This window comes from Colletotrichum aenigma (assembly GCF_013390185.1).
Source record: "Colletotrichum aenigma strain Cg56 chromosome Unknown KSG_Cg56_contig08, whole genome shotgun sequence".
NCBI lineage: Eukaryota > Fungi > Ascomycota > Sordariomycetes > Glomerellales > Glomerellaceae > Colletotrichum > Colletotrichum aenigma.
This window is the reverse complement of record NW_023500914.1, coordinates 2,925,763-2,953,611: the sequence shown is the minus strand read 5'-3', so window position 1 is coordinate 2,953,611 and position 27,849 is coordinate 2,925,763. Positions and strand designations below refer to the sequence as shown.

Genomic DNA, 27,849 nt, shown 5'->3' with positions numbered 1-27,849 from the left:
GAAACGCGAAATCTACTCCAGTCGCCCGTCTCGCCTCTTCTTCCGGTTTGATCCTTCGTGTACAGTCGGCTGTGGACATTTTCGTCTAGAAGCCGCCTTCCATATCTACGACTTTGAAGGACTTTGCAGCAGTTTGCATACACTGCTGTGAGGTTCGCGTTCCCGATACGGTACCACGATCTGATTGTAACGAACCTGCCAAGGTTTACCCGGTTGACTTAGCTTGACGGCGACTGGAGCATCCTCCATAACACGAATTCTCCAACGTCGATAACCCCACATTATACACCCAAGATGAAGTACGTCGACAATGATTCGTCGGCTTTCATCAGCACCTACCGAAACGACACCTACAGCTCCTCAGTAGAATCCTTGGCGTCTGCCTCCTCGGGTTCTGTCTGGTCCGCTGTCTCCTCCCAATCATCCACCTCCACCTCGCCCACCAACACCTCCGACTCCGATTTCGCCGATTCATACTGCCTTTCACGATCCGTTACGCGCGACACTGCTGTCAAGTTCACCAGCCCTTGGGCGAAGCGACCCGTTCAGCAGGCCCCTGTTGCGGTTCCTGCCGAGTTGCGCCAGAACCCCAGACGGACCAGTGCAGGCGCAACCCGTGGCGCAGCTCCCCCGCCACTCGTTCGCCAAGCCGAGCGCAAGGTCAACTTTGTCGATAACCTCGTCGGTAAGCAGCAATAACAGTGAAAGTGCGATCACGATGTTCCCTAACCCGGCTACCCTAGATTCGTCGACCCAGATTGTCGAAGCTATTTGGCCCTTGTCCTCCGCCGTCTGCCGCAATGAGCTGGGTAACAAGGCGGTCTTGCCGCTGCGCACCTTCATCCAAGAGACTCTGCGACGCTCGCGCACCAGCTACTCCACCCTGCAGGTCGCTCTCTACTACTTGATTCTCATCAAGCCCCACGTCCCGAAGCATGACTTTACCATGGAACAGCCCGACGACAAGCACGAGTGCCGCGCCCTTCAATGCGGCCGCCGCATGTTCCTCGCCGCGCTTATCTTGGCTTCCAAGTACCTTCAAGATCGGAACTACTCCGCGAGAGCCTGGAGTAAGATTTCAGGACTCAACACGGCAGAGATCAACCAGAACGAGATCGCTTTCCTACTGGCAGTTGACTGGAAGCTGCACATCACCGACGAAATCTTCCAGAGATGGACCGATATTGCCCTGAAGTACACGCCTCCTTCTCCTCCCGCCCCCGGAACTTCGGCGCAATGGCACGCTCAGCAGAGCTCAAACTGGAAGATGGTCATCCTCCAGCTCAACCCCGAGCTCGACAACATTGAGGGTTTGATCCCTACCGCCAATCTCACTCCTAGCCCTCGTCCCGTGGCCCGTCACCGCAGCATGCTGGCAGCTACCCAAGACTCGCTGGCCATGAGTGGCACTTGCGGCTTGGGATTTGATTCGGCGGAGCTCACTCCGACCCCGCGATCTTTCCACACCCCCACCATCATGGAGCCTACTCCGGCCGCTGTATATACTCCTGGTCGCCTGGCTCCTGCTCTCGGTCTCCTTCCCACCCCTCGCCTCACTCCCCAGTCGAGCGGATACAGTACTCCTGCTGTGAGTGCCTCCAACCTCGGCAAGGGTGCTATGGGTCTCGCCATGGCTCAAGCGTCGTGTGTCACTGCTGCTCAGTGTCTGGATAGTTGGCCTATCGCCAACACATCGTCGCCCCAGGGTTACTGCCCCGTCCGTCGCTCATCACTCGCCAACTCAATCTCGACTGCTTCCTCACCCGAATCGATGGTTTCTGATTCGTCACGCACCTCCCGCTCCTCCTCTATCTCGTCTGCTTCGTCACTGGTTAGCGCGCCGGCCCCCAACTTGGGTGTTCAGGCGCGATTCCGGTCTGCGAAGCTGTGCAGTGAGAGGGTTAGCTTGAGGCCGACAATCACATCGGTTCCTGAGGATTACGAAGAGCATTGCATCACCTCGTCTCCTGAGTCTTACACCGGCCCGGTGGGTAGACTTGGAGAGATGTCTTTGGAAGAGATGGCTCACGACCCTGCCAACGATGCTGCGCGCGCGCTTCAAGAGCTGCAGAACTACCGCACCGATGGAGCTACCCAAACTGCCTCGGCCTCGCGCAAGCGTGCCCGTGGCGTCTCCATCATTGACAGTTCGCTCCAGGAGAACGTCAGGGACATGCTCTCTGGCAACTTCTCTGGCAAGCAATGGTCGCAGTCGCTGGTTCGCCCCCGCGCTGGCCAGATGACCCTGCCTGACCGGAGCTCAAAGCGCGTTTGCTGTGCGACCGAGGCTACCCCAGCCTACGAGGCTTCATCACTTCACTCGATCGGCGGATACCGCGGACCGGGCATGTGGGAGGGAATTCTTAACTGAGCAACGGTTATGCAACCCCCCGAGATACCCTATGGGTCAAACGTCAAACCAAACTTGACCTTCTTGTGCAATATCCTCCATTTCCTTTGTCAGAACGAAATAACGGGGCGGTGGGGAACGGAAAGAGCTTTGATACCACCTTGGCGGTACATCAAGTCTTTTAGAAGCTTAGATGGCGTCAGGGCGCGGCACGAAAAGCGTGATAATCTTGCATGCATCAACGGATCTGGGCATTTTGGGAGGTGGACGGCGAAGGTGGATTTATGGCGGCTGTTTGACCGCAAACTTGTGTTTGTACGATCACCCGAAGAAGAGAGTCGATTTTGCGTTGCAATTTGCTTTTATTTGCGCCAGGAAAACCAAGCAGCTCGGATACGGGAGTTGCACGAAAGGGATGGGAAACGAATGGGGCTTCTTCGTCGAATCGAAACGCCCACAATCAGAGTATGGGAATGTGTGATTGGGCGCTCGACGGAAGATCCGAAAGGGGCGACCGAACGAGTCGAACGACACTCCTCGATACTACATTTGTACGCGGTCCTCCCAGGTCACGATGACAACCGCTACCTGGGAGCCACGCGAAAAGAGTTTAACGAGCTGGAAGATACACAAAATGAACGATGACAAAGCATCGATATCATACACATGTTTATTGGTACACACCAAACTTGACACATGAAGCGATGATGCTATAATTCGAGAGATTCATAGCCAGCTTTATTGGAACCAAAGAAACAAGTTGTTGCTCTGCCTGCGGCCTATCATATTATCATTCTCACAAGCTGGAAACAGCCATCTGCGCCTCTCTGCATGTATGTGCCTTACTTTTGCGGCCTCTGGTGCCGTTCACTAACTCGCTAGGTTCATGAATGATGAGAGCTCGACGGAACGATTCCGAACATGTGCGATGACATGGCGGTCGCACGGCTTGCGAAGGTCACATGGCTGACAGCGCGCCGCCCCGGATACCTCAAAACCCTCCGCCAACGCAATGGAGCCCGACGATGATGTTTCCTGGTTACCTTGGGCAACAACCTTGTTTTCGCGCTGCCGCCGAAGACGGAGAAATCTGCCCCAAATGACGATGGACCGGACGAAGTACCGAGCGCTTGACTGGGTGAGACGTATTTTGACAGGACGCTGATGTACGGAGAGGGTAACGCCGAAGGGCTGGGTTCGGTCGTCCAAGTGTTTGTCGGCGATAAGATGGGGTCCGAAAGGTGAGTGAGTCACACCGCCCGATCGCCTGGCAACCCTGCGCGACGACCAACGTTGTCCCCCCTCCCTTCTCCTCCGGGATGTTTTCTTCACTAGGTGGTGTTGTAATAATGTGTGGTTTGATATTACTTACCCAACAGGGACACCGTTTTACGCTAGCCTGGGCGACGGCGGGTGTTTTGACGGTCATTCACGGTGAGTTGACGAGGTGTACATCTGCCTCCCGCGGCGAGGTGCCTGGGAGGGATGTATGTGCCGTGAAGGTCACGGTCTAGACGGCGGTGGGTGGACTCATCTCCCGTATGAGATGATTCATTATGAGGGATTAGGGAGACGCACGAAGCACGACTTTTTTTCTTGAAAAATTTTGTTTCACGGAATGGTTGCTGCGGTGAAGATGGTGTAGGTACCGAGTGGTGCCTGTTCTTCATCGACTTCTTCAAGGTGTGCGTGTGGGTGTTGGGGCCAGGGAAACCGGCTGAGTAGCCGCCACATACACCCTCAGGCACTTTTTTTCCTTCTTGCAGGTCACGATGGGGGGACATGGAGGTCTGGCTTCTCTTGACGAGGGTGGTTTCTGCCAGGCAGAAGGGGCGGCGCAGCATGCCCGCGTGCAAAGTATCGTGTGCTTCGACAAGGTTGGAACATTTGGCCTGGCTTGACAAGGTGCTCGTCTAGGCAGACGGTGGTCCCGTTCCAGCTGCCCGCGTAGGCTTGCGGCCTGCCTGCCGGAGGCGATATGGATCATGATGACCCAGCGCCTATCTCCCCGGAAAGTTCGGGAGGTTTTGCTTTGTAAGAGGCCGAGAAGAAAGAAGTCTCCGGCGCCCTGAGGTCGTGGCCGGTGTTGCTCACGCCGAACGGCGAGGACTGGAGTTACCTAGTGTAAGAGTTACGAGATGAGATGTCTCCCAATATTGATGCGATGCTTTGTGTGTTGCCCGATTCTGTCATATGTCCTCTCCTCTCTATTGATGCCATGCGCTTTCCCCTCCTTGTTTACCTGATACGGCGTGCCGGGCCCCGCGGCGTTTGAGGGGAAGCTGCATAACGATGGTCGGCGAGACGGATTGGGGAAGTCCTTTGTGTGTTTGCGCCGCTGGGTTACAGATGTGAGTGCATCGGATACATGCGGCCGGTTTGAGTGATCCGACGTCCCGGTCTGGTATGCCGGTTGGATTCTGGCGGGTAATTAGAGTAATCGGGCTGATGTCTTGATGTGCCCTTTGGTATGGATGGAGTAGGGGGGAACGTTGAGCTCTCATGGACGACAATGACAGAAAGGGAGACGAGGGCTAAGGACAATCAGGGACGTTGAACGAGCCTGCAAGTTTACAGAAGATACACTGTCTCGTGAAGTAGCTCAGAACGATCTATGGGCATGGAAAGAGTCGGTTCAACGAATTACAATATCCTGCTTGGGACTCTGTGAAAGCCATTCAGCAAATGCCGTCTCATCCTTGATCAGTCCAGATCCCAACCCAACCCTCTGGAACTCCTCTGGTCCTTCTTTCGCTAGCTCCAACACCTTCTGGGTTGGTTGCGGATGCTTCGTTGTTCCCTTTGGGAGAAGAAACAGGAAATACACCTTATTATCCTTGTCCGGTATAATCATAGGTAAACAGAACATTTGCGTCTCATCAGCCGGATCTTCGACGTCGAAGGTAGCATATGCATTGTAGAACAGGTCTAAGTTCTCTCTCTTGGGTCCGTACAAGAGAGCTTTTCTCTTGTCGACATACAAGGAGACGATCACAGGCTTCAAGAAACCCGAGAACTGAATCCACCCATCACATATCGCACCGTGACGGTCGCTGCTAGCGTAGGCCAAGCAGATGTCTTTGAAGTCCACTAGGAACACCGGCTTTCGTTGAACGCCGTGCTCGTATTGGATCTTGGAATCCAAGCTGGCCCAGGACCAAGACGGCGCCCTGTACTTTGAAGGCAGTTTTGTTTGCCGCGTAAGGGAGTTCTTGCTGCCCTGCCTGGTAACCTGCCAGCAAAGGTCTTGAATAATGGTAGATTTCCATAATCCGGCATAGTATTCGTCTTGGTTGTTTCTGTGGTTGTTGTTGAAATCGGTTGCAAGCCCAGAGAGCCCAGGTAATTTGTCGTCTGCAAAAGTGAAAACTCGTGCCGTGTAGTCCGCTACGATCCTCGGCCAAGGATCCTGGTTTCGTGCCACTCGCGCTGGAGTATTCCGAGAATTCTTTGCCCCATGTTCTCGCCCTCGCCGGTGCAAAAGACACAATAATAACCGTTGAATACCACGAATGCTACTGCATACCGTTGATACCTTCCATGCTGCTTCTGACCTAAAGGCCATCCTCGGTGGAACGTAATGTTGATGATAAGGTGTGCCCAGCTCCAGCTCGTAGGCCTCGCCAGGAGGGCGCGACTGTCCACAGGGCCACGACTCGTTGGCTTGTAATTCGCTGCACTCCCAAAATACTTGCTCTTTGCCGAAGTAGACGGTACGTTTCGAGAGAAGTCTCTCTTGAAATACCCACCCACGATTAGCCAGATACCCAAGCATTCCGCTTGGATGGTCTTCGTGCTGATTATCGGGGATGACTACTAGAGATTCTTGGGACCCGGTTTGCGATGGTTTGATCCTGATATGGAAGGGCTGGAAATTGAAATGGCTGCGGTCTGTAAACAAGCCCCGGTCTTCATCTGCCGCACAGCTTGCAGAAATAGTGCAAACACTGTTTCTGTAGACCTGGGACATCTTGGAAGATTCTCTAACCCAGTCCTGCTTGCAATCCTGCAATATGCAAAGCCTGTCAACCCAGAGATGACTATACCCAAGTCGATGGCAAGCAAAACAGGCATCGTGGATTGTTCTAGGTAATCGGTCGATGGATTCGCCGCTCTCTGAAGTCAGCTTGACTTTTGTCTCTGCGGTCAATTTGTACACGGATCGGCTGACACCCCATCGGTAGCTGAGTGTGACATATTGAGGGTTTGAGCCAACAGATTCCAACAACCGTATCTTCCTGTTCGGCCAGTCGATATGCACTAGTCGCGTGGGTGTTTGAGACGATGCTGGATATCTGCGGCAGACACTATGCTTCTCAAAGCACGTACGCAGCCATTCGTGGATCCGTTCAAAGGCAGTTTCGGAGTTGGTGCAAGTTCCAACATTCGAATAAGAGGGCTGGCCTCGACGCACCACGACATCAGGACCTACGTAGGTAGTGTCAGTCTGGTAAAGTCAGGCGGGTATGAGTTCTGGATGGACCTTACGCAGGAGCCTTACACGTATCATTGGACAAACTTTGGGCCGGAATCTGTCGACGAACTGAACCATGTCTGAAGCAAGGCTAATATTGCTACTGTTTTCCAAACGCATGATACACAACTTGAACGGCTCTTCATACCGGTAGTATCGGTGCCCCGGCTGACGTCGACTCATCCCGAAAGAGCGCCAGAGCACTTGACACAGACGGCAACCAGGTCGCGAGTTGTAACAGCAATCAATGAGTTGGAATAATGTTTCGTGATGGTTCTTCGCCGACCGTGTCCGGACTAAACCTCCAAGATCCCCCGACGTCCAAGTTTCGAACACGGGGTGTTGGACGAATGCTTGACAGCAGATACAAAGCCTTATCGGGGCCTTATTGTCGTCAAAGTTGACAAGTCCAAAGCCGCCCTTGTATGTGACTGCTGCTAGTGCTTTCTGTAATTGTTTGGTGCAGTCCACGTCGAGTAACGCGTTCGCGGTGCTGCTAGTTTGAAGACGCATATGACAAATTCGATCTCGCTCTCTCCGAGTCGCTGGGTTGTCGTCTAAGATGTTGGATAATTGTCTCAGACTATCAAGACTCGATATCCGCAATTGGCTTTTAAGCTGAGCATAGTCAGCAGCGAGCAGGGGAAACACCCGTTTGAAGGCGTCCGCGTCAGAGGGAATCGATCCAAGTGCCATCGGTGACATCTTGGTAAGGCGAATCGTGTTGTCAAAAACATTGAAAAGAGGGTTTGAAAAGGGGAAAGGTCAATGGGATTTGGAGGATATTTGGAGATGTGGAAGGGATTCATGCCTGACGTATGACAACGCAGTTGGGCTCTTCGCCGAAGCCAAGCCATGACCTCAACCTTGCGGGGCTAAGTTCTCAGTAATTGTGTCCGAAAGCCCATGAATTACAAGTAGAATATCTGCTCGAATGTAAGAGCTGAGTGCAAGAGCTGCCATTGTTCTATTGGAGGATGCAATAATGTCATATGTGATACGAGTGGGGCGACTGAAAGCTCGTCATAGAGACCGTGATGTAAATCTCACGGCGCTTAGCAACTTTCGAGGAAGACAACATCAGTAATCTGGAAACGAAGTAGAGAAACTGAAGGATATTCAATCATTCCAGCCGATCAGGTTGCAGAAGATGATGTCTTGCTCACTTGCGTTGGGCATGAACAGCGGAGGGAGTGAGGGGCAATGTGCACGTCTCTAGATGAAGTTGCTCTTACACTGCATTAGTGCCTCGTACCCCGCTCAGACTCTACTTCATGTGTCGTAGATGAGCCTACTTCATAGTGGTTTCCCACTTGAGCTGATGCCTACCTAGATGGTCGACTACCTTGAGGTGAAGGTCGATTTCGACCCGAAGCTTTCACGTCGAAGACCATTTTAGTCGACCATAACTACTGGTAAACTCGGAATCCCGTCCGATCTCCCATAGATAAGCCAGTGAGGATGAGCTGATCTATGAGATCACGGCCTTAGTATTCTTGTATCGCAGATGAAGATCTCGAGTGTCTTACGAAGAGTCTCAGTACAGCAATAATTACCAGAGTAATCTGAAGAGCATGTCGGAGCGTGGGAGGGGATTAGTGACTTAGCTCCTCAACTTGCGGTTGGGCTCCTCACCAGAGTTGAGCTGTCATCCGGAGAGTCCCCACTGGAACTCAAGTTCTCGAATGGTTGCTCGTCTTTCTCCATGAGTCTTGCTATCGGATACTTCTAGCTAAACTGGGCGGGTAACTACCTATAAGGTCTGATAGTTTATTTTATATCGATTGACTTTTACTACTATTGTCGCTATTCCTATCCTGCTCTCTATCATTATTATTTTCACTAATATTGCTATTATCGGTATCGTCGCTATTGTCGCTATTGTTATTATCGTCACTACCGTTATCGTCGTTGTCGTTGTCATCGTCGTCGTCGTCGTCGTTGATCGTCCTATCGTCATGTATCTAGTACCCGCCCGGTTAGCTAGAAGTATCCGCCCGGATAGCCAAACTCTTCTCTATAAAATCGTAGTCACAGTTTGACTTAGCTCCAATCTGCCCCTCGCTGCCTTTCTATACCTTCAGTAACTCGGTCTCGCACTCGTCAACGAAGTCACGCAGTCACAGCACCGCAAAGGTTCAGGGAACGTTCAAGGTGGTACTGTTATAAGCAATGTGTGATTATGGTGGATCGAAAACGTTACATCTTTCCTGGGTGAATACTTAGATTAAATGCCGAAGTGCCGTCCTGAGCTGATGCTATCTACTCGGGTGATGAGCATATTCTATATACCTGGTTCATCTCTTCAGCCTGTTAGTAAAGCCTGCTCAACTTGCTCACTTTACTAACCTTACAAACCTTGCCCACTTTGCTCACCAAGGTGATCCGATGGTAACCCAGGTTACGTGGCTCGTTCCGAGTCGTGTCCCTTCCGACAGTGCCGGCCTGTCCAGGGGATCAGAAGTCCAGTCCTGATTCAATTCCTGTCACACGCGAAATGGGGTCGCCTACACGGCGAGTTAGCACCAGACTTCTAAAACACGTCTAAGCAGCTGACACAAAATGTTACCGTGTTCTGCTCGCGTTACAGAAGAGACCCTACAGCTATGGTACAGCATGACTCGATACAGTCATCTCATGGTCGTTTGACAGCTGCACGTCGCTGCCAGGTGTGGTTCGGGCGGAAATGGTAGCTTTGTAGTCACCGAAGTTTACATGCTATCCTGATGCAGTACGTTTGCTATGGGTTCGCGCTGTCCGGCATGGGTACGAGCTGATTCTATAGTTGAATAATTCTTTAATAGGGAGCTTCCGGGGTGGCCGACACAGTCGTTTCGAACAGCTAAAAGTTCTATGCCGCTCAAGGGACTGACTAGTGTTAAACTGTAGAATCTCTCCGGACGTACGTATTCATCGTATTCATTCTAAACGGTCAGATCAGTACAATTAAGACGGCGTCCAACACTCAGGACACCAGACTTCCCATTAGATATCATTCGCACACATCAACCCATCGTCGTTTCCCAAATTCACTAGTACTATTACTTTATTGTAAGTAGATCTTCGGGTCGTGAGCATCACCAGTTCCTTGGACTAATCGCCGCGCCAGGGCCCCAAAAAGTCCTCAAAATACAAGCAACTCTACAGTAACACATCATCAACATGCAGTTCTCCAAGATCACCATTCTTCTCACCGCCGCCGTCATGTACGCCGCCGGCGTCAGCGCGTCTTGCCAACAGATCAAGTGCGACAAGACCTGCGGCTCAGGCGGTGCTAAGAAGAACTTCTGCGGTTCCATCCAATGCAACGATCTCAACGTCGGCCGAATCACGTGCTGCGATGATGTGCAGTGCACCCAGTAGAGGACTTTCGGACGGATAGAGGGTTATGAAGACTGCGAGAAAGACCACTGGCAACTGGCTTGCTTTTTAAATATTGTGCGAGCTCTGCCTAGATACCTTTTGCACTTATCAGACCTCTTAGAAGAGACCATAGCGAATGCTTTTTTATTATGAATCATTTAAGACGTAAACTTATTACCCAGAAAGATATCGACAAAGAAAATTAAAGATGGCCATGAGACAGATGAGCAGGTCAGGCACTATCGAGAGAAAGAAACTGAGTAACGGTGAGAATAAAGAGGTTGAGGGTGATGACAGCGACAAGTAAACATGTTGAAATCCGGCATCAGGTGTTCAACTCTGACACTGTCTCAAACGTCTTCTCGAAAGTCTATCGAGACCAGCAGCGCCGTCGTGGGGGGTATGGGGTTGCCTATGTGGAGATATGAGATCCATTCAACTACGAACACACTCATTTTGGCCTTCGCATGGTATTCAATAAGTTTCAATAGCTCAACTTTTCGTGTCCTGATCATAGATCCTGCATGGTATCATCATAATGCCGCCGTTCAACGTCCCCGTGCCCTTCAGTCTCGGTGCCATCTCAACAGACACAACATACCCCAGCTGAAAGACTTACTTTTCCACCAATACATCTCTTGATTACAATATTCATGATTACGAGTCACGAAAGTCCGGAGGTATGTACAATAGCGCAGAACTTTTCATAGCTTAATGGTTCCTGGGTTGGGGAACGAGTCCGACGGCGACCATTGATTGCGGCCCCATGCGGTCGTACCGGCTCAGTCTCGACGTTAGGAGGTCGACCTCGCGACGGTGATAGTCAAACATTCGTCGTTCGAGCTCGATGAGTTCGTGCAAGGGGCCAGCGGTGCTGCGCTCTCGTGCACTGACAAGCTTCTCCACCTTGGCGTGCTCTTCTTCCAGGACGTCGAGCGGCCACAGAGACTGGCTCTCCGCAAGGCCTCGGGAGGGGAAAAAGTCGTCCAGAAGGAGCAGCATTTGAATCAGCCGACCGTTTAGACTACCAGGGTTGCGATGTGTGACGGCGTTTTGCAGTCCCATTCGGAGAGTCTGTTTCCCACGTCAGTCTGTGAAGCATGCCCGGTGCTCTTCATCAACTCACCTCCCAAGTTTGAGTTTCGGGCTGAATCAAGGCGCCACCTCTGCGAAGCCAGAAAAGCAACCTTTGTTGTTCGAGTGTCCATGGTCCAGTTATTAGATCGTCGGGTATTGTTGTTTTTGGGTGTACATCAACGTAGAAGTCAAGAGTCGGTTTCGCGCCACAAAGACCATACAGGGCCCAGTCATACTCGAAGCAATCTCTCGAGTCGAAATGGCCGAAGCCCCCGCTCCGGTCGTGAGGTGAGCTTATCGTAGTGTTTTGGTCTGATTCTTCATCCTTAGGACCAACGTGGGTATGTGAGTACCACCTGTCGCGGGCGAAGCGCCAAGCCCAGACCTGCCGGGCCTCAAATATTAAATCCACATTGATCCACGAGCTGGCTAGCACGGAAGACTGTTTGATAGTCAGCATGGAAGTTATTAGCTGCTTAGAGGTGAAGTACGTGCCTGGAATTCTGGGTCCCCTGGAAAGAGTTCGGGAAACTTCTCATATCTCCTGAACGACCTAGACTCATCCGTCGCGCCGCGTTTCAAGACAGTCTTGATCGTATGCCTGTCGACCCCAAACCAGCAGTCCCAGGTAGAGTGAAAGGCACTGATTATGACGTTGATGAGAGTTCCTCGACCAGAAAGTAGGGCGCCAATTCTGTTATTACACCTGAGCAAGTTGAGGTTTTCGCTGAAGAGTAGTATGCGCTCGAGGATCTCCAGGGGCATGTGCTCCACCGGGGTTGCACGCTTGGTATCCCGGCGTGCCGGAAGACGGGATCTCCTTTTCTGAGCCGGTTGGGGGGTTGACGGGGACGAGGCGGCTTTGCGTTTGCCTCTGACTCTGATGGGAGTCAACTTCATCATGCGAAGACGCCGGTTCCACTTTCTTCTTTTTCCGCAAGTGCCCTGAGACACTGTCAGTTTTCCGATTTCATTCTAGAAAAATGAAGAACAACATGAGGCTTAAAGATGTGCCGAACTTACAAGCCGGGCGGGTGGAGGAGGGGTATCGAGGATGGTTCAAGAGACGGCCGACGCTGAGGTAAGGATGGTGTAAGTGAAAAAACCTTAAGCCGCCGATATTAAACCTCGAATACCCCAAACCAAATCGGCTATCAAAAACCCGACGAATGAGAAGAAAATGTCGAAAAGCAAGAGTCGCCCGCAAATCCGTATGCCGCCCCAAGATGTTAATGCCCCGACCTAAGGAAAACCCTTCACTGGCTTCGACAGGAGAAATGCCATGTGAGAGAGGGTCTTTGAGATTTCCATGTTGTGGGTTAGACAGTGTGAGCACAGTGACCAATGATGTCAAGGACGGTGTGTAATCACCTGGTCTGTGCATGCGGACCCGACTCTAACTCTTTCCCGTTGCGCGGAAAAACGGCCGAAAAAAAGTGTTGGCAGCAGGAAAGCTCGTGGCATCAATTGCTGGTTTGCGATATATCTTCAAACGACCGCCAGCAAGTGGCCTCGTGCATCTTCAGCTGAGCCGCTGTGTGTGCGACCTGTCGGCTGTTCGTGATGCCTCCGCCATTACGCACCCCGGTGCCCTCGACGAGCCTACTTCGATTCCTGCGATCGCAAACGGAGACGTCGTCAGTGTTCGGCCCGGGCCGGTGTGCTGCTCTTCGACCTGGCCAGGCTCGACCTGCGGCTCATAACCAACAGTGTCTCGCAAGGAGGACTCCGAGGACGGGTGTGAGATCGATTACCACGACCTGCAAGGGACCCGAGTTGCTTCGAACCTCGCCTCGCAGACCAGAGCTCGTCACACTGCGGGCAACTCGCAAGCGCAGTGGCGCAACGATTGTCTCCTTCAGCACGACATGCATGAGGCGCGATGCCTGCGGTGACGAATCTTCCGCCCCGCGCCGGACATGGAAGGAGAGGCTTTGGGGTATGAAGGGAAGGGGAGGGGCCAAACCGCTACAACCCAATGACCTCCCTGCTCACGATGACGGCGAGGCTGGCTCGATGTTCAACAATCGCCGAATCCTAGCCGCAAAAGCTGCGCTGGAACCGAGGCTGCGATGTACCGAGGTGGATGAGACTGGCGAGGTTATCCTGGTGGACGGGGAGTTCAAGAAGACGGAGCTTATCGCAAAGGTTTGACTCGGCTGCGTACATTCCTTGGGAGTTCTCGATATGCTGACGAGGGTTGCTACAGTATGGCCTTCTGCCTCGTGATCTGCGAAAGATCGACTCTTCCAACCTGCCTCACATTCTAGTCCGCCAATCGGCGATTCTTCTCAACCTCTTGCACTTGAAAGTGCTCATCAAGAAGGACCGCGTGCTGCTCTTCGATGTATACGGCTCCAAGACCTCGTACCCGCAGTCGGCCTTCATGTACGATTTGCAAGGCAAACTGAAGCAAAAGCAGGCGCACGGCGGCGTCAACGGCCTGCCCTACGAGTTCCGCGCTCTCGAAGCCGTCTTGACATCCGTTACCTCGGAGCTGGAAGCCGACTTTGAATCAGTCAGAGACCCCGTCATCCGTGTCCTCAGCGAGCTCGAGGACGATATCGACCGGCACAAGTTGCGTATTCTCCTCATTCTCTCGAAGCGGGTCAGCACCTTTGAGCAGAAGGCAAAGCTCGTGAGGGACGCCATCGAGGAGCTGCTGGAGGCTGACGACGATCTCGCGGCCATGTACCTGACTGAGAAGGCACACGATCTGTACCGCGGCGTGGACGACCACACGGAAGTCGAGTTGCTCTTGGAGTCGTACAACAAGCTTTGCGACGAAATCGTTCAGGAAGCCCAGAACTTGGTTTCCAGCATCCGCAACACCGAGGAGATGTATGTGAACCAAAATCCCTTTGACCCAGACGCCACATTAGCTAACTCTCCGCTCAGCATCCGCGCCATCCTGGACGCAAACCGCAACTCCCTCATGTTGCTCGACCTCAAATTCTCCGTGGGTACCCTCGGCCTCGCCATGGGCACCTTCCTCGCGGGCCTCTACGGCATGAACCTCGAAAACTTCATCGAGGAGACGAACTGGGGCTTCGCGGGCGTCACCGCCATCTCCTGCGGCTTCTCCCTCCTCGTCTGCTGGTACGGCCTCGTCAAGCTCCGCAAGGTCCAGCGCGTCAAGATGATGTTTGACGAGCGCGGGCCCCTGACCACCCGCAACGCCGGCGCCAGTGGCCCAGCCAGCCGCGGCGGAAGCCAGCACTGGTTCCAGGACGACGGCGCCGTTGGCCTCCTCGAGGCCCGGAATCGCGAAAAGTTCAGACGGGTGACGAACCAGAAGGCTGCCGCTGCCAGCTCCAAAACGGCCGCCAAGAAGTCGTGGTTCCAGTAAACGAGTGGGGGCGATATCGTAGCTTTGCTGTTCCGTGCTGAAAAGCCAAGCGCCCCTTGTACTCGAGCCACCGAAGGATTCGCGTGATTCGGGATCGGCGCAAGACAACTTTGAGACGGAGTGGGCCACGGCGTTCCGGAAGAGGGAGAGGCAAAACAGCCTCTGCTTTGAGGGAAGAGAGAAGGAGCCGCCGACGATAAGTGCTGATGAATAATCCCAACGCTTCCTCCCCTCTCCTCCCGCCTCGTTTCTTGTAAATCAGTGTATATCACTATTGTATCGTACTGTACATGCACTCCCCAGGGGGCCCATCATCTTCTCATCTCACTGCCAGGAGTTTACATGCGCATGCCTGTATGATACAAACTTTTTAACCACTTCAAGTTATACCCCCTCCAAATAGAACGAAAAGATGGAATTACTCGGCTGTGGAGTCTCATTTGACCTTTCTCAACAGTGACTTGACACCAGTTTCATCTATTGGTCCAATCTGATTGGATGCTTTCAAGCGCCGAACCAACCAACTACTTACTTCGGGCGTCGAGGGGTTGCAGGATCTCCCAGATTCGAGATGGGCATATAACAACCTTCCACTACACGCCGTGGCGGCTGCGACTACTCGATCCGGCTAAATGCTGTAGCTTAAACCTTTTCTAGTTGCATCTTTTGTCCTCTCTGGGGTGAACTACCTTCTTTGACCGATGGTAAGTTGATAGCCAGGCTGAGGTTCCGAAAACGTCACAATCGGTGTTCGGCTTTGTGCTGCGCAGAGACAACAAGGAAGGGAAACGCTCTTCCGGCCCCCTTGCCCTTGTTTCTTTTGTTTCAAAAAACGAACCATTTTTCTGACGAAAAGGCTCTTCTTTGCTTTCTCGCTTGTTGACCCCGCGGTTCGTCCGCGTTTTATTCGGAATGGCGAATCTTCTTTTTTTCTCCTCTGTTCATTTTGAGACATCTTCTTAAAGGCTTTCAAGACTAGCTTCTGCTATTTCCAGTCCACTTAGGGCTTCGGGAAGACAGCCAGCCATCCAGGTTACCAGTGTCTCGCCAAAGACGTTGGGAGGAGAAACGAAAACGAGGCGATGGGCGCACTGGCACATGAGATCATTGGCCGCCGCATGGCATGGCGCGCGTTGATCGTGGGGTTCATTGCAAAGGGTAGGCCAGAGCTTCTCGAGGTAAGCGCGGCGGTTTCGGCCGACGAAGATGGCTCCATGGTTTCCTACTGGCAGAGGAGAAGGTAGCGAAAGAGAGGTTTTGGTGTGCCTTGCTTTTCGAATTGGTCCAAACATCTTCGACCCCTTGCTCTGGCCGCTCAGGACGTGGTGTTTCTACTGCTGCTGCTGCACCTGACTGACTCGCTGCGCCGGCGGTTGGCGATGATGCCATTCGATTGGCTTGAGCTTGCCGGCAGCTGGAAAGTGGCGGTCTGTTGCATCACTTCTGGAGGCGTTGTAGGTGTGCATTTCTTTTCAGGCGTTGATGCCATTCAGGGTGAGCTGGAAAGACAGGCCCTTGCATTGTTGCCCTGTCATTTCCGTCGATGGGTTGAGATCCGAGAGCATGGCTTTGCAAGACGTGATACACCTCAACTGAATTGGTCATCGTTTACTTAAGCATACTCATTAGCACAGCTTCTCCAGAAAAGCAACTAACCGGCAGAAGAGGATGCCGAGTATCGCCGTTGGTCTGGGTCAATGTCACGAGGTTAGATCGCGATGGACACCTCAATGAGGGTTCGCGGACAGGGCGAGAAAGAGGCAAACGATATCTCAGCAGTCTAATTTGTCTCTAGCTCCCGAGAAACGTCGGTTCTGCCTCAATGCTGGAGATGACCCTGCCAACCGAGCATCTTTCGTCTGTACTTCATTCCTGGTTCGCCCGTTGAGGGGATAGCCCGGCCGCCGGGCCAAAGTCAAACATTGGCCAGACCACTCGGGTGAGCGTTTCTCAAGGCACCGTGCCGCTTTCTTGCTCCAGCGTGCAGGATGGCCACGAGGTGCTCGTGTCGTCATGGAATCCGAGAGCGAAACGTCCAAACCATGATGCCCATTCACAATCGCTTGCATGCCTAGAGATCAACCGATTTGGCAAGTACACTGCCAGGTCTTGTTGAGTCTTGGGATTCATGTCCAGTCCGCTGCCGCTGCCGCTGCAAACCATCGTCCAAGTCGTACGAGCACGAGGGCTCGGAAGCTCGGAAAGAGAGCTTGATCTCTTCACTCTGATTGCATGTTTTTTGCTGAAGGTTGAGCTGTAAGTTCCAAGCAAACCCGAAGCATTCAGCGGGGTTTGGCAGAAATACCAAAGCTCCTTGCACCACAACTCCGTAGCTCCTACGTCGTCAGCGTCTGGTCCGGGCTTCATAGCAACAGAGCTACGCAGCCCAGCACACAAGAGTTCCGGTTGGTCCGCCAGTGAGGCTATCGGTTTCCAAGACCTACTAACGTAGATCATCAGCCAACTTTTATCTCGTTGCTCCAACTCAAAATCGAAAGGGCTGGAATGATTGTTGATACAATGTCGATAGCTGCAATGCCTGAGGCCCCAGGGGGACGGCGCTCAGCTGCTCAAACTGCGTCCAACAGATACGGTCGCCATGGTTGTACGCACGGCCTAGGGCTGCATTCATTGCGCCCTACGGCGTTCTCCGTAGGAGCCCGAGCGTGAACACAACAAGATGGAGTCTGGTTCAATCCAGTGTCTAGACCACTGTTGCTGGTGGTCCACAGACGGGACCCGGAGTTGACAGCGGAGACACGTCGGCCGGCGTGGGGCCGGACGGGAGCGTGCCCCACTAGTGCTATAGAGGGCGTAAGATGGTTCCCGATGTGAGCATGCAGAACATGGCAAACAGAGAAAAGCGTTGACCTGGACAGGCTCCATAGAGTTGGGGGAGAATAAATGAGTTGAGTTGGTTTGCGGGGTTTGGGGATCTATTATCTTGAGTCAAGATGGTGTGCCGCACGACGAATGGGGGAAGAAGCCCAGAGTCATGGCCTCCATAAGAGTGTTTGTAAATGGCTGAAGAGCAACGTGGGAGCTTGAGCCATCGGCCGGCCTTATTATCGATCCTATAGGTCTCACGGACATTTTCAAAGCTTAAGTGGCGAGCAGTTGATAGCTGTAGGTTTTGAATGTAGCATCCAAGTAGCTTTTGGAGACTGGGGGGCCAGGACTTGACGTGCAACACGTTGAATATCGAGGTTCCTGAGGGGAATGGCATTGTCGCCGCGCAGCTGTGAATCCGTACAGAATTCGATTGCTTCCCGGCGTCGTAAACACAGGTAGTCTGTAAGTCAATGTTGGCCACGAAGATGGCCAATTACCGCAAATATTGACGGCGCATGCGGACATCCGTGAGAGATGAGAAACAGAAGGGGTAGGAGATTGAGGATGAGGCTTAGCAATTCGCATATAGCTAGACCCCAGTCGCGCGGGACTGGGATGGGGCTTTCTTGGGGAAGTGGGCTGATGTTTACGTACTATTGTTATCCGTATTGTACTTTCAGTTGGAGCCCTTCGTCGGTGGTAAGGGAGCTAGCATGGCAGGAGAGGCTGCCATTGCTTCTGTTTGGGGAGAGACCGGACGTCAGTAACCGCAGAAATGCGGGAAACATCTGGCGCTGAGGCTGGTGGCCCGGTCGCGGATTGTCCCCGTCCACCCGTGCGGGAAGAGACGTGGGCCTGGGATCAGGTCTGGAATCCTGGACCGATATGCTGTCAGCAACCGCAAAGCATGACAATAACGTCGAGGAGCCTGGGGCGGGGAACAGGGTCAGGGAAAGATGGGCGGCGCAAGTGACCCGAGATGCAAACGAACCAAGGCATCCGTAATCAGCATCGAGATTTGGGTGCTTCAGAAACCTGGGTGCTGGAGACAGCAGACGTCGTGTTTGCTTCACCGCCGGACGTCTGTGTGTCCGGGGCAGGGGACTTTGGATGGAGCCTTGCAAATGGGGGATGTTGATGGGGATTCGGGCATGAGATGGACGGGGCAAGGGCAGCTGGAATCGGACTGGGCCATCGTGTTATCGGCAGCCTCCCGCGATAGGCAGTGTTGGTGGAAAGGCAGTGTAAATTGGCCCACCGGCGGCGGTGCTTATTTCAGGTCGACATGCAATATGTGGTGGTGGTGGTAGTGGTGGTGGTAGTGGTGGTGTTCCGTTTGTGTTTGTGCCGCCGTCAGGTACTAAGTCAGGAATAGGTGGTGGACATGGAGGTGTGGAAGAAAAGTCTAGATACAAAGCAGATTAGAAGGAGAAGGACAGGCAAGGCAAGCATGAGATGCAAATCTACCTTTTGCATGTTTGACGGCAGCTTCGTTTCTGCATGTCGCTTGGGTGATTCGGCCAAGCAAGGAAAGGGCTGCGGGTGACATAACACAAAGCAGAGCGTGTCCATTGTATCTGCATGCACGGCGCATTGCAACTGCAATGTACCTCAGACGGACTGGGTAACCTAGAGAGTGGCCAGCATCTCATGTAAGTGTCCCTTGGTATGCTCTTTCCACACATCTATCAGATACGTCAGTAGGTAGGGCAATCGTCCACTTCCACCCAAGTCTCCTCCTGCCTTACCAGGTACGAGAGCGGTACGTTCCTTCCCTTAGCTGTCACAGCGCCGGTCTGGTCCTCCCTGGGTACCTGGATATATAAGACGAGACGACCTTGTATCTCTCGTATGGGGCCACCGGCCAAAGGGTACCTAGACTTGGTCTCACGTCGCGTATCTCGCGGCGCAACGCCTTCACGCATTGGCCGGTGCCGCCACTTGAGCCCGCCTGGCCGGCTATGCAGGAAATGGAAATCAGGTCATCAGATGTGGCGCCAGCGGCAGGAAACACCAATCCCAAAAGTTCTTCGGAGGAGTTGCCCATCTTTGTCATTTCTCAGATGGTGCCTTAGCAATTTGGTTAAGGCAGGGAAGGTGGGAAACCACCAAGCCAGAGAGATCACGCTTCACTCACCTCTGCTTGCTGCTCTACTCTATCCTGCTCGGCTCTGCTCTGTCCTGCCCTTCAAACCACACCCAAACACATGTGCTTTCTTTTTTGCCCTGCTCAGCGTTGCTGTCGCCCTCCACCATCTTTCATCGCAGCCCAGCAAGCCAGAAAGGAGGTCGCCATCGGTGGTGTCCTTGTCCTCCCGTCACCCTTCTCCACCATTATCGGCGTTTTGGTCAGTTCTGACTTAGCTGTCTGAGCCCGCACCGGTTTGCTGTCCCCATCCACTTGGGATCTTCAGCAAGGGCCCAACGCCAACGGCCAACGACGACCCCCAGTGCCCCTACGGATACGGTACGCACTAGACCACCAACCAAGGATTTCTTTCCTCTTCAAACATCAGCCGACTGCGAATAACAATCAAGTCCAAATCTCACAGTCCCACCTGCACCCGGCGCTTCCTGGGGACTCGACAGCAACAAGAAGCAAAATTGCTGCACAATAAGGAAAGAAAACGAAGCCCGCAATACCCACTTCGTCGTTGACCCCAGTTTCGATCGAGGAGGTTGCTTCCACACTTGTCCCGCCGTTGTCGAACTTATTTCCTCTTTCTCTCTCCCGCCCTCCGTCCATCATTCATCCACTTGCTGGTGGCCATCTACACACGCGCACACACTCTTCGCCTCCCAACCCTTTCTCGCCCTTTCAGTCGGGACGTTGGACGTGTTTCTCACTTTCTTTGTGTGTTTTCACAACCCTCATCTACCATCGTTGTCGCCCCTCATCAACCCGGCATTCAGATGATACCCGGCTGCTACTCAATCGCTACTTGAACCCCCGCCCTGGTCTAGCCTGTCGCCCCCTCGTCATTCTCAAGGGTCCCCAAGAACCGCGCTTTCGCCCTGCCGTCAACCGCCCTTTGACTCGACCCTCTTCCGACCGCGCTGCAAGTCGCACACTCGCACTCTACTCCTCCTCTCAGCCCCCCCTCCTCACCTTTCGCCAGAAACCTTGCATCATTCCATCCGTCAGACACGCCCGCGGTCCAGGCCGCATCCCAATTCGCTCTTCTTCTCCTTCTCCAACTCGCACACCCCAAAATCCAAAAAGTTCTCTCGCAGGTCACCCGTCGTCCTCCCGCCCTGCACTTGCACCTGCTGCACCTGCACCCGACCCGACCTTCACACCACAATACAAGACAAGCCAGCCTTGGGGGTGCTTCCCTTCCCGCCTTGGGCCCTCCTTGCCTGCCCGCCTTTGTCCGCCATCGCGCAGAAACCTTGGCTGACCTCTCGTCCTATCATTGCCGCTGTCCCCTCGTGGGTTCATCCTTTCTCCGGCTCCCCCTCGATCCGTTCGATGTCAAGTCACTACTTGCAACTGCCGTTTCAAAACCACTGCGCATTAATCGACAATTAGTCGTGTGCCCTCGTCATTCACCTGCTTGACCGGCCGGCGTGGCCCGGAGAGCTGCGAACCACACCGAGACCCGAACCACGATGCCGCTGCTTGCGCTGCCCTGACTTGACCATTTTACTTCTTCAGCCCCCTCGCAACCCGCCATGGGCCCGCTCACCGGCCAGACGAGCTCGACTCCCGACATGGCCCCTAGCCCGGCTGCCCTGCCGTCCCCCGAGGACGATGAGGCAGACTATCTTGACCAAGTCCTGCGCCTGTCCACCCAAACCACCGAGGCCGCCATCGACGAAGAACTGGTCGCGAAGGCCACGGCACTCGGTATATCTACTTCAGGGCTTACGCCAGAAAATACCGATGCAGGCCCCGAGTCGCGAGCTTCAACAGTTGCGACCCAGCATGTACGGACCTTTTCCACCGCCTCGCGCGATTCCGCGAGCACCACCTTGACCTCCCATCCCTCTCTCAACACGGCTCCGTTCACCGCTGCCACGGCCGACGTGCCACCAAACTCGCTGGCAAGGAAGAGATCCAAGAGCCTTACTTTCTCGCACTACGACAAGTATCTGTCACAATTGGACCCTAACATTCACCAACCCAAGATCCAGAAGGCGCCGCCTCCAGCAGTCCATGAACCATCTACGCACAGCCTATTCAGCGTGTCCACCAGAAGGAGCTACTTCAGTATAAAGGAGGGCATTAGAAAGATTCGATGGAAGAGGCGGTCCGCCCTCATGGAGTCCACGATGTAAGGGCGATGGCCTGTTTTGAGATGAAATTTCACCCGCTAACACCAAACCAGTTCTTGTATATGCTGTCGCAACGAATTCAACAAGCCGAGTGATCTGCACAGCTTGCCCTGCGGCCACACCTACTGCGCCGACTGCCTCAGCATAATGATCCAGCAGGCGACGACAGATGAGTCCAAGATGCCGCCGCGATGCTGCACCCAACCCATTCCGGGATCCATCATTCAGAAGATACTCACCCGAGAGGAGCAGCATGCGTTTTTGAAGGCGGTGCTACAATTCAGCACTCCCTGGGAAGCTAGAGTCTTCTGCCCAAACACAGCATGCGGCGAGTTCATTCCTCCCCGAAACCGAATCGATCCCAAACACCCCTTCGATGTCGTCTGCCGAAAGTGCCGGACCAGAGTTTGCATAATGTGCAAACGAAACGCACACGCCATCGGAAAGGACTGCCCGTCGGACTGGGAACTGGAAGCCGTGTTGAAGATGGGTGAAAAGTCTGGCTGGAGAAGGTGTTACAAGTGCCGGTCGTTGGTCGAACTGAGCCAGGGTTGTACTCACATGACGTGCAGATGCAAGGCTCAATTTTGCTACATTTGCGGCGCCATCTGGGACCCGTCGGTAGGCTGTCCCAACTTCTGCAACGGGGATGAAGAGCTAGAGCGGCGCAGGATGGAGGAAGAGGCTAGAGAAGCCGAGCTGGAGGCAGAGAAGGCAGCCCAAGAAGCTGCCGCGGCTGCCGAAGCGGAAGAGAAAGTCGAGGCGGAAAAGCGCACACGACGCAGCCCACAATTCGCCAAATTGGATGAATTGATGGCGGAAGAGTTGGAACGATTCCGTGTTTACATGCGAAAAACGAAGTGGCTCATGTGGACTCGACAAGCGGAGAAGAAGCAAGCAACCGTTGACAGGTACTCGGATCTGATCGAGAAGATGAAGGAACGCCATGCCAAAACGGCAGCTCATCTTGAGGAACGACAAATCGAGGCCGAGATGGACCTGAGATCAACGCTGGACCAAAGCGAGAAGAGCGTCAAGATCCGTTTGAAGCATATGGAGGCATACTGCGATGGACTCGGCCGAACCCAAAACTCGGACTTGCCGCCGAGAGTTGTCACTGAGAGAGACTTGCGCTTGCTGGGACAACAGTACAACGTACGAGACGGCATGGAGCGACTGCATCAAGCGAAGATTAATGTCCTACGAGATCGGCAGGCTAAGCGAATGGAAGAGCTTCTGGAACGCCAGGAGCAGGAGCTTGAGAAGCTGACGGATAAGAAAGAGCAGGAGATAGAGAATCTGGCAACGGATTTTGCGCAAGAAGAAGATACCCTGGTCAGAACTTTTAATGACCGCAAGCAGAGATTGCAACGGCGTTGGTTACTAGCGATTGAGATTCTCCGAAAAGAGCTCGAGGAGCAGACCAAAGACCAATACGCGTCTCTGGATTTGCCAGCTTGGCCCGACGACACGGAGACGCAGGACGAGATTCTGGCATCGCTCCCTGACTCCCCGGCGAGTGAGGATTAACTTTGCCCACACCGATGCGGATTGACGCTTGCTTTTGAATTCTCACGGCATTACTTGCACCGAGCTTTCTTTGCGTTCATACTTTCCTTTTTTTGGGGGTCACACAGATACCTTGGGATAAGGTGTTCACTGGAGTTTTGCGGTCTTGGACTATACCAGGCATGGAAATACTCATTGGTTTTGATCTGCATTAGCAGCATTTGGTAATGGGCTTTACTTGAATAGCCAAGCTGGAAAGCGATAGGACTTTCCATGGCGCCCTATTTACGATCACGGACGGATGGGAGAATCTCATGACACAGGACGGGCGGATGATTTAGTGCCGGTTAGCGAACGAGACAAGACCAGAGACGAATGGACGATATTATTTCATATCTTGTTGTTTCCGGGAATCGATTGATGCAAATCACCTCGCGAACCTGAGTAATAGGAAGCCGGCACCCGAGTCAAACCCGACGGTGGTAGGCGCACCAGCCACCTGCCTAACTGTTGAGTTGACTTTTGGAATTCGAAGATTTCGCCCGAGGCTCGTCCCAAAAACGGCAGCTTGTGAAAGCGGGCCGAGTGTGGCGGCGCCGCGACTGCGGATGAGAAGTGTGGTCCACGCGCTCTAAGCGACGCGTGTGATGGATCGTCGAAGCACGGTTGGAAGATCAGTGACGGGTGAGCAGGAGACTTGGCGTCGCATCGCCGCAAGCGACTGACTCTTCGGCCGGCGTGGAATCGAGATTTTTGACGTTTGTGCCAAGGCGAATGCACGCCGGCGGTCACTTCATGGGGCTTTGTTCCATAACCTCAGTCGAAGAATATGGGGTAAGTGGAATGGGTCAAGAGCTGATCGGTTTGTTGAAATTAACTCTAGGTGGTTGAATTCTCCGAGCGCTGGGCTACGGTTGGTCTGCAGTAGGTTGCCGCCCCTCCCGGGGTGGACTCCTTGAGGCTCAAGGCGGGAGGACAAGGGTTGACCTTGCATAGACTATCTTGTTGGTGTTTCAGCTCGCACCAATTCGAGGTCTTCGCACCCCTCCATCGCAACAACTCAAAACCCTTTGCCGTATCTGAGAGTTTTACAAGAGTGGGATTGTGGCGGTACGGGTGCCGGCCAAGTGGTCGACGTCGCCGTCATTCTGTTGCCGTCCCATCTCGCCATTGTTGCTCGCAAGGCCGGGCCTTTTGCAGTGTTGAGCCGATGACCACAGCCTTTCTCTGCCCGGAGGCGAAAAAGATGGGTAGCTTTGTGCCCCTTTTGGGTAGCATTCATCCTCGAAACTGGACCGAATTGTGTCATACGTGCCTCCCGTTGGCCGATGCGACGAGTTGACTTTCTCTTTCGGGCACCTACGCTCATGTAAACTCCAAGATTTGCTAATATTTCTCACAGAGACGCTCACAGAGACGGAAATGGACTTGTTTGGTTTGCACGGCTTCGGCGGGGTGATCGACTCGGGCTCCATACTCTTGTTTGCTTGTTTCTGTGGGATAAGAGGAACAGAGCCGTATTTCTCTCAGAGTTATCCGAGTGTTGCCAATCAAGAAACCAGGATAGCATATTACCCAAAAGGGGGTTCCTTCACCACGGATGTGATACCAGGATCAAGTCGATCCGATGCCTTGTCTGCCCACCCACACATCATCATCCCCCCTCAACTCACCGCATGAGTTGACCAAAGAGGCAATGCTGAGTCTATCCCCTCCTCAACCCCCGTACAAGTGCTCCGTGCGCTCAAACAGTTGCGCAGTTGCACACATCGGGCCTTCGTCTCAGATTAGGCTGCTCGTCTAACCGCGGCCAGCCTATGACAGAGCGCTCGCACCTCGCGCCTGCCAACTGTCTGTCACGCACGGCACCCAAGACCAAGCGGGCTTTGCATCAATTATAATTCCAAACCCCCCTCGAAGGATATCGCATTTGGTGTTCTTCGTTTCCTCTTCTGGACAGACCGACAGAACATATCAACATTCCGCCGGGAGGAATACGAAAGCGACTGGTTTCGATGCGAATGATTTTATAAGCGAAAAGGAAATAGATCGTCTTTCACACTTGGTTACGGACTCCGTCTTACACACGACGACTTTCGAAAACCCCGTCTTTGACAGAGTGCCTTGGACAGGACCTTCAAGATGGCGGCAAAGAGCGGCTGGACCGAATCAACGGAGAATCTTGCCGTGCGCAGGATTGAGTCCCCCGATGCCCAGGTGGTTGGAACGACGCAGTTGTTCGAGGGAGGAGTCATTCGATATGTTCCGATGCCCACGCCGGATCCGAAGGGTTAGTTTGCGATGTTGAGCGTGGAAGACCAGGATGACGGGGATTATGCGACATTGGTGCTGACACGATGGGGTAACAGATCCTTTGAACTTGCCGAACTGGAGGAAATGGACATCCATCGGAGCGCTCTGCTTTTGTAGGTCACCAAGAGCTGCCATCAGCTGTCCAGATGCTAACCACCAACAGTTGGTTCCCTCGCCTTGGCTGCCGAGATCATCGTCGGCGCCTTGGTGCCCGTGTTCGTGCTTGAGTACTCCGGCATCGACCCCCACATTCTTTCACAGATCGATATTAGCGCCCTGAACAAGCCGGGTGAGATCGCCCTTGACCCCGTCAAGATTCTCGCGGGTCTCGGTGGCCCCCCGTTGTGGCAGGTTTCCCTGCTCGCCTCGGTGCCGCTGCTCGTCAACGGTCTCAGCTCCTACATCCTGGTGCCGCTGTCGATCGCCATCGGTCGCCGCCCCGTGCTGCTTCTCTCTGGCTTCCTCGCGTGGACTGGTGGTCTATGGGCTGGTTTCTCTCAGGGCCTTCCCAGCCATCTTGCTGCGCGTTGCTTCCAGGGTTTCGGCGCCGGTGCTGTTGAGGCTTTGATCCCTCTCATCATCCAGGACATGATGTTCATCCACCAGCGCAACAAGGCCATTGCCTCCGTCGGCGCCTCTCAGGGTCTCCTGATTGTCAGCTTGGGTATTATGTCTCCCATCATCGTCTCCCGCCTCACCTGGCGCTTCATTTACTGGATCACCTCTGGTGTTGGTGTGATTGCCTGGATCGGCCTCATCCTCCTCGTTCCCGAGACCCGCTGGATTCGCAGCAACGATGAACTTGGTAAGCACTTTCTTCTGACCCTTTGGTGAACTCAAGCATTAACACGATGCAGCCGGAAAGGAGGTTTACCCTCTTCGCCCTGGCGAAACCCGCCCTCGCATCGACGAGTCCGCCTTCCGCCCGCGCTCCAACTGGGACGAGTTCGGCATCATGAACTACGGCTACGAGTGGAAGGCTGCTAAGCAGTCTATCTGGGACATGCTCAAGACCACTGTCTTCCCCAACATCATCTGGGTCATCATGATCAACTCCATCCTCGTGTCTCTCCAGGGTGCTGCTGGTCAGGTCGGTTCGTCGATTCTCATCGCTGCAGGATGGAAGTTCGAGACGCTCGGTTTCGCTGTCATTCCTATCGTCATTGCATCGCCATTCGTCTGGTTCTTTGGCGGTTATGTCGCAGATTGGATTTCCAACTTCCTCGCGAGGCGCAACGGAGGTCGTCGCGAGCCCGAGGGTCATCTTGTCAGCTTGGTGTTCCCCCTCTTGGCCTCCATCGTCGGACCTTTGCTGTTTGGTTACGCGGCCGAAAACATTAGAACGCTGCCTTCGATTGTCGTGCTGGTTTCCATCTTCTTGATTGGTTTCGGTCTTTTGACTGCCAACACCATCTTTGCTGTCTACTTGGTTGAGAGTTATCCTCAATTCGCTGGGTGCGTGATTATGCTCGGGATGATTCGAGTTATTCCCCCGCCATTTATTGAAACTTTATGTGCTAACATCTATGTTGTACAGTCCTGTCTTGGTCAACGTCTCCTCCGCCCGCCTTATCATCGGTTTCATCATGTCCTTCAACGTCACCACCTGGATCGAAGATCTTGGATTCCTCAAGAACTTTGGCATCTACAGCGCTGCTCTCGCTGGCATTTCCATGCTGCTTCCCGTCATGTACAAGTACGGCAAGCCGATCCGCGCGTGGACCGCCGGCCGTCTCGAGCCCGCGATGCCTGCCAAGGTCATAGACGACGACGACCAGTACTGGAACAATGACAAGCCGCAGTGGCAGGACGAGAAGCTGGGTAGGGCTATCTGATCTTGTGTTACACCGGGACGCGTACAGGGGCAAAAAGTGCTGATGAGAATCTTTCTCCCCTTTCAGGTACTCCCATTGGTGTCGCCAGGCCGATGTAGAGAAAGGAAATTTCCCCATCAAACCACATAAACTTCAGTAAAGGGGGGAGGTTTCAAGAAGCGACAGATTGGACAGTACAGATTGGCACAAGTTGGTCACGGGAAAGGAACTTATGGCGTTGTGCACGCATCTCATGGCTGCATGCGGAGAGAGAAAACAGGAGAGGAGAGAAGTTATTTCGAGCTTGGGGCAAAGGGTTTCAATTCAGCCGGAAGGGTGTACATTACGGGTTTTTTCGAGGAGGGATTCAGGTTCGGTCTGAAGTCCCTCTAATGATTTGACGAGGGGAACAGAGTGGGCGAACGAACGCGGCGGTTCGGCTGCTTGAAGCGGCTGGCTCTTCCGGTTCTTCGCTGCCTTCATGTCTTCG

At 53.6% G+C, this 27,849-nt stretch overlaps 9 protein-coding genes across 9 annotated transcripts; 6 read left to right on the top strand and 3 right to left on the bottom strand.

Moving 5' to 3' along the window:
* Positions 1-294: 294 nt before the first annotated feature.
* pas1 (G1/S-specific cyclin pas1) lies at positions 295-2,371 on the top strand (the record flags this gene model as incomplete). The annotated part of the gene is made up of 2 exons (XM_037327529.1): positions 295-685; positions 744-2,371. 2 exons carry the CDS (start codon positions 295-297, stop codon positions 2,369-2,371), a joined length of 2,019 nt encoding a protein of 672 aa, XP_037174688.1.
* A 7,615-nt stretch (positions 2,372-9,986) lies between these two features.
* CGCA056_v012284 (uncharacterized protein) lies at positions 9,987-10,187 on the top strand (the record flags this gene model as incomplete). The annotated part of the gene is made up of 1 exon (XM_037327528.1): positions 9,987-10,187. One exon carries the CDS (start codon positions 9,987-9,989, stop codon positions 10,185-10,187), a length of 201 nt encoding a protein of 66 aa, XP_037174687.1.
* A 711-nt stretch (positions 10,188-10,898) lies between these two features.
* Positions 10,899-12,029, bottom strand: CGCA056_v012283 (uncharacterized protein; the record flags this gene model as incomplete). The annotated part of the gene is made up of 3 exons (XM_037327527.1): positions 10,899-11,261; positions 11,314-11,693; positions 11,756-12,029. The coding sequence occupies 3 exons, from the start codon at positions 12,027-12,029 to the stop codon at positions 10,899-10,901; spliced, it is 1,017 nt and encodes a 338-aa protein (XP_037174682.1).
* A 1,107-nt stretch (positions 12,030-13,136) lies between these two features.
* On the top strand, positions 13,137-14,613 carry MRS2-0 (Mitochondrial inner membrane magnesium transporter MRS2; the record flags this gene model as incomplete). Its single annotated transcript, XM_037327526.1, has 3 exons — positions 13,137-13,412; positions 13,474-14,105; positions 14,163-14,613. 3 exons carry the CDS (start codon positions 13,137-13,139, stop codon positions 14,611-14,613), a joined length of 1,359 nt encoding a protein of 452 aa, XP_037174681.1.
* Positions 14,614-15,695: 1,082 nt separating this feature from the next.
* Positions 15,696-15,857, top strand: CGCA056_v012281 (uncharacterized protein; the record flags this gene model as incomplete). The annotated part of the gene is made up of 1 exon (XM_037327525.1): positions 15,696-15,857. The coding sequence occupies one exon, from the start codon at positions 15,696-15,698 to the stop codon at positions 15,855-15,857; it is 162 nt and encodes a 53-aa protein (XP_037174684.1).
* Positions 15,858-16,563: 706 nt separating this feature from the next.
* Positions 16,564-16,980, bottom strand: CGCA056_v012280 (uncharacterized protein; the record flags this gene model as incomplete). Its single annotated transcript, XM_037327524.1, has 2 exons — positions 16,564-16,867; positions 16,919-16,980. 2 exons carry the CDS (start codon positions 16,978-16,980, stop codon positions 16,564-16,566), a joined length of 366 nt encoding a protein of 121 aa, XP_037174683.1.
* Positions 16,981-19,228: 2,248 nt separating this feature from the next.
* On the bottom strand, positions 19,229-19,492 carry CGCA056_v012279 (uncharacterized protein; the record flags this gene model as incomplete). Its single annotated transcript, XM_037327523.1, has 1 exon — positions 19,229-19,492. One exon carries the CDS (start codon positions 19,490-19,492, stop codon positions 19,229-19,231), a length of 264 nt encoding a protein of 87 aa, XP_037174527.1.
* Positions 19,493-21,120: 1,628 nt separating this feature from the next.
* Positions 21,121-23,253, top strand: CGCA056_v012278 (uncharacterized protein; the record flags this gene model as incomplete). Its single annotated transcript, XM_037327522.1, has 3 exons — positions 21,121-21,722; positions 21,777-22,235; positions 22,296-23,253. The coding sequence occupies 3 exons, from the start codon at positions 21,121-21,123 to the stop codon at positions 23,251-23,253; spliced, it is 2,019 nt and encodes a 672-aa protein (XP_037174530.1).
* Positions 23,254-25,374: 2,121 nt separating this feature from the next.
* On the top strand, positions 25,375-27,380 carry CGCA056_v012277 (putative MFS-type transporter; the record flags this gene model as incomplete). Its single annotated transcript, XM_037327521.1, has 5 exons — positions 25,375-25,522; positions 25,602-25,658; positions 25,709-26,350; positions 26,403-27,000; positions 27,083-27,380. 5 exons carry the CDS (start codon positions 25,375-25,377, stop codon positions 27,378-27,380), a joined length of 1,743 nt encoding a protein of 580 aa, XP_037173761.1.
* Positions 27,381-27,849: the final 469 nt, after the last annotated feature.